At 41.2% G+C, this 5000-nt stretch overlaps 1 protein-coding gene across 1 annotated transcript in view; it reads right to left on the reverse strand.

The window, feature by feature from the left end:
- LOC137982324 (hemicentin-1-like) overlaps positions 1–5000 on the reverse strand; it is a 132533-nt gene that overhangs the window by 67772 nt on the left and 59761 nt on the right. Inside the window, exons 14-16 of the mRNA XM_068829400.1 lie at positions 4861–5000; positions 876–1121; positions 1–108 (exon numbers count right to left, since the gene is read on the reverse strand). The exon at positions 1–108 is cut by the window's left edge and continues 156 nt beyond it; the exon at positions 4861–5000 is cut by the window's right edge and continues 124 nt beyond it. Coding sequence (XP_068685501.1) covers positions 1–108; positions 876–1121; positions 4861–5000 — 494 coding nt within the window. The remainder of the gene's footprint in view (positions 109–875; positions 1122–4860) is intronic.

Below are 5000 nucleotides of genomic sequence, written 5' to 3' on the forward strand. Positions count from 1 at the left end.
AATTTAGTTCCATGGGGTTCGCATTTTCGGCTGAGCAATTGAAAGAGATGGTTGTTCCATTACAGACTTCTTCTTCACCCACGTGTAACTGGATGCCCTCTGGTGGGTCTATGATGAACACGAAAAAATGTTAGTACAGTTCTCTGACTACATGTACACAACTTAACTGTAAAAATATCATAATTAGGTGAAGTACAATCGTTTGGGTAAGTATAGTCCTGCCAGAGACTGTTTAGGACGACATTCGACTGACCTTTCGACAACCTGAGCAAAATTAATGTAAATATCAAATAACAGCCACAGTTTGTTACTTTTTTGTTTAAGATTTTTCCCGTCTTTTATCTTGTCTTTGTTTTTTTAAATTTTTTTTTGGTCATAGTACACTGTAGTTTGGTCAGTGCTATCCTTGTAGTTACTTATCAGCTTACTTAATGAATGTTTGACAAAGGATTATGGCCGTACAAGAAATTAAAAATAAAGAAAACAAACAAAGCCATTAGGTAAAATGAATCCCACAGGCAAAATTTTTATCAGAGTTAGATATGTGGCTTTAGATGTTTATTGCTAATTAAGTACTTTCCTATTGTACAGTCGGCAGGTATCTTTTTCAGGTTGCAGGTTGAAATTTAATTATAACTCGATAGACCTACCGTGTCTGTTACATGAATAGCTAACCTTAGGCCTAATTAGGCCTAAAGAAAAGTTTTTAGGCCTAAGGTTAGCTATTCATGTAAGAGTCACGGTAAGTCTATCGAGTTATAATTAAATTTAAACTTGCAACCTGCAACCTGCAACCTAAAAAAAATACTTGCCGTTGTACAGTGTACTTATTATGTTTGCAACAATCACTTTTTCTATAGACGCACATGACTTACACCGTACGTCAATTGTTGCAAACTCCAAAGCAACTCCACATGGACTTGTTGCTTCACATATGTATTCTCCAGCTTCACTCCTACTAATATTTCTGATAACTAAATCAGTTCCAATTGTGCGCTCTCCATTACTAGCCTTGATCCAAAACACAGTTGGAGGGGGGATACTAGTTGCTGGACATGACAAATTCAAATTTCCTCCTTCGTTGATTACCGCAGTGGAAATTGGCATAATGAATGCAGGCACTGAAAGGACAGCAAAAAATCATCCATTTTCAATGTCCTCTTACTTGAAATTAGGTGATTGTTTCAATGTCACAGTTATTCAAGTAGACGTGGAAGAGTCATGTTGTATACATGTGCATCACCATGATCATCATGCTAATTTACTGTTAACTTTAATATTACTTCACAGTAATGAGACAAGAGTACACATTAGACATGCAAACATAGTACGTACATTGTATTATGAGCCAAGGGGCTTTTGACAAAAATGTCAGACCAGGAGCTTATTAAATTTAGAAACTAAAATTGATGTAGAAAATCGCTAGTTGTCGTACTTCAGTAGCATATTGAGTGTAATGACCCCAAGTTCGAGTAAGGCCTAACACTACTGTGAAGTCTTTATACCTAATTATTCCATCAGAGATCAACCCTAGTATTGGAATTAAGGAAAAAAAGGACACAGCAAAACACTACACAAAAACAGTCCATCTTCTGACATCAGAGGCAAAGTTGACGCTCTTGCTATGGTACCCTGCATGCCGACATCCATGCTTTCAAAAATCGAGCTCTCCAAAAAAGATCTAAAACTAAGCAGCGCCATTATCCGAGGAATGTCTGGAGCAGATCTTCAGAACTGCGGATGTATGGACATCATTGTCACACCCAGTGACATCACTGCTAAATCAAGATTCTGTGTCACCAAACAGCAATGTCTCTTCATTCTTGGTCTTGGATTCTGCAAAGAATTCAAACTTGTGACCATTGCACCCGTGTGCATACAACAAAACATATCTATAAAGCCATGCCAAGATAAGGCTGTACACATCCCTGAAGAATCAGAGGCTGACTATGACAATTTTTAAAAGAAGTGGAAGAAACATCTACCACTTGGAAAGAAAACAGGTGATCCTTTAAAGGACCTAAAGCAGATCTTCCCTGAGACCTTTGATGGTCAGGTTGGTCTCTTTGAAAGTGAGGTCGTTCAACTACCACCCCGTGCAGTACTGCAAAGCATCATGCCACAGCTAAAGAAGGAACTAGATAAAACGGAACAATAAGGACTTATCCGAGCCTGCCCAGAAACTACCGAGTGGGTACATAATCTGGTAACTGTTGTCAAAAACGATGGAGCCCTGCGACTGTGCCTTTACCCAAGAAACTTGAATAGGTACCTTGGGTAGATGTTCAACATAGTTTTAGAAATAGTCAGTACTTCTCCTCACTAGATGCCAAGAGCGGGTACTGCACCAAACAACTTGATGAGCAAAGCCACCTTCTCACAGCATTTAACACACCATTCAAGGAGTACTGCTTTGTTCGCTTGCCCTTTGGATTTTCAGCATCTTCTGAAATCCTCTGTGACCATATGGATCGACTCGTAGCTGGTATTTCAGGAACATTCCCATGTGCAGCTGATGTTAAAGTAGAAGGGTCATCAGAGTAAAGTCACGACATTCACCTGCTTGAGACTGTAGAAAAGGCACGCAAAGCCGGACTCAAATTCAACCCTAACAAGTGCTTTATTAAGAAACAGCAGACCGAGGACTTTGGACGTATCATCAATCCACAAGGTGTCCAGTCATGTCCAAAGAAGGTGAAAGCCATCACGGCACTTGCTGCGTCAACCGATAATCAAGAGCTGGTTGGTTGAGCATCGGGCTGTCATGCGGGAGGTCGTGACCAACACTCAGGACTGTAAACCGTAGGCCCCGTCTCACAACCTTTCAATGCTCACAACCCAGTGGGACGTAAAAGAACCCACAAACTATCCCTAAAGAGTAGGTCATGGAGCTCCCGGTGTTGTGGTCACGACTCATTTCATTCGTTAATGTGCTGGGTGAGATCGCTAATGGACTGATAGCGGCTGCCAGCGGCGCCTATATATGCTGATGTCCGATCTCACCCATAGATCCCTTGCTTGTAAAGCGCATTTGAATATATTAATAGAAAATGCGCTATATGAATTCATTACAATTACCATTACCATTACTTTATGTCTACATACATCCCCAATTTGACAAAAGAGACCTATATCATGCGTAGCTTGCCGAAACGTGACAACCACTTTATATGCACCCATGATATCGAAAAGGAACTGAGCACCATCAAGAACGACATTACCAGTGCAGTGTAGCTTATTCACTATTACCCTAACAAGCCAGCCATAATCAAGACTGATTCCTCTTTGAGAGGAATTGGTGCAGTCCGGATCCAAGACGGCAAACCCGTGCGTTTATACAGCAAGGCACTCACATCTGCTGAAGCTAATTACACCAACATAGAACGGGAACTGTTGGCTATCCTAATTTCTTGCGAAAAGCTACATAAGTTTACATTTGCGCAAAAATTACCGTGCACACAGATCACAAGCCCCTGCAGGCCATCTTTTAGAAACCAGTTAGCGTGGCACCACCCAGGTTGCAAAGAATACTGTTGCGTCTCTCCAAATATGACACCCAAGTGAAGTATGTTGGGTCCACGAGTGTGTTACTTGCTGACACTTTATCTCGGCTCATTCAACCGGGAACAGCCAAAGTGATCCCTGGTTTAGACATCAACATTGCACAACTCCCGAAGATGGAGACACCAGGTCTTGGATCCCTACAACAGTTGACCTTATCATTACTGGATGGTCAGATAGCATGCAAGATCTTCCAGGTAATCTGCATCCCTATTGGTGCTTCCGTGATGAGTTGACCATCCCGGAAGGACTTGTTAAGAAAGACCACTACTAGGCGCAGATTTGAGAGACACCAATGGGTATGTAAATATCGTTCTTTGTTAATGTCTATTAATCCCGGCATTTGTTAACTACAAGTCTAATCTGTTGATAGATTTCGAATACTTTCCGGTAAACAAGATGATTGAATAAACAGTGAAATATTTGGAACCTTGGCGATTGTTGCGACAAGCAGTACAAAAACGCCGACTTCAATGACAGGCGTTCAGTACATCTTAAACCCTCGAAGCATGACAAGAACGTTTATCTTACTGATCAGTCCATCTGGCTCAGCGATGACAATTCAGATGAGTGGAAACCAGAGTACATTGATTCAAATGATACCTCGCCAGACTCATACTGGATAATCAACGAAAAGAGCGACAGGCGGCTCAGGCGAAATAAGCGTAACATCAAGCCGTGTCACACGATCCTTGCACAATAGCGACCCCAGCCGCAGGTCCCTGTAAGACTTACAACAAATCTGCCAGATCATGATCCAACACTAGTTGATCCTCCAGCAGTTTCAGCAAGGGCTTCAAAAGACACACCTTGCACCATGGAACAAACATCGCCTGCCAGCAGTCATGAAAAAGAATTGCACAAAAAGTCAAGTGATGAAACAGCCAAAACTAAACCAGCTGATTCAACACCGCACCTAACAACATCACGGTCTGGACGGGTGATCAAGCCACCAACAAACCCAGACTCTGTATACAACTGAGATGAACTTTAAGTAATTGAAACTTCATATGTTCGCTAAGGCGACGATGATCTCCTAAAACTGCTTAAAAGGGACATGTTGTATTATTAGCCGTCTAAGTGTATTTTGTGTTAGACATTTCACGACTTATTATATACATGTTGGACTGACCTATGGACATTCCATGTTTTATTGCATGATATATTGAGTTACAACCTCGTGCTGGGTACCCATGTTGGTTTTCTACATTAAAGTCAAGAGTTTGTTCTCTCTATCTTAGTTTTTCGTCCATCGGTTATCTACAAAACTACAATAAATTCCAAATAATCTTTGCTTACCACTGACAGTAACAGACACAGCTGAACTCATAGCTGTCCCAACAGAGTTGTTCACCATACACTTATAGACAAATAGTCCTATAACTGTCATTGTTTTGTTCCAAACTCCAGTACTGCTGATGGAACCTATCATAACGTTA

The sequence above is a fragment of the Montipora foliosa genome, chromosome 13, assembly GCF_036669935.1.
Source record: "Montipora foliosa isolate CH-2021 chromosome 13, ASM3666993v2, whole genome shotgun sequence".
Lineage (NCBI taxonomy): Eukaryota > Metazoa > Cnidaria > Anthozoa > Scleractinia > Acroporidae > Montipora > Montipora foliosa.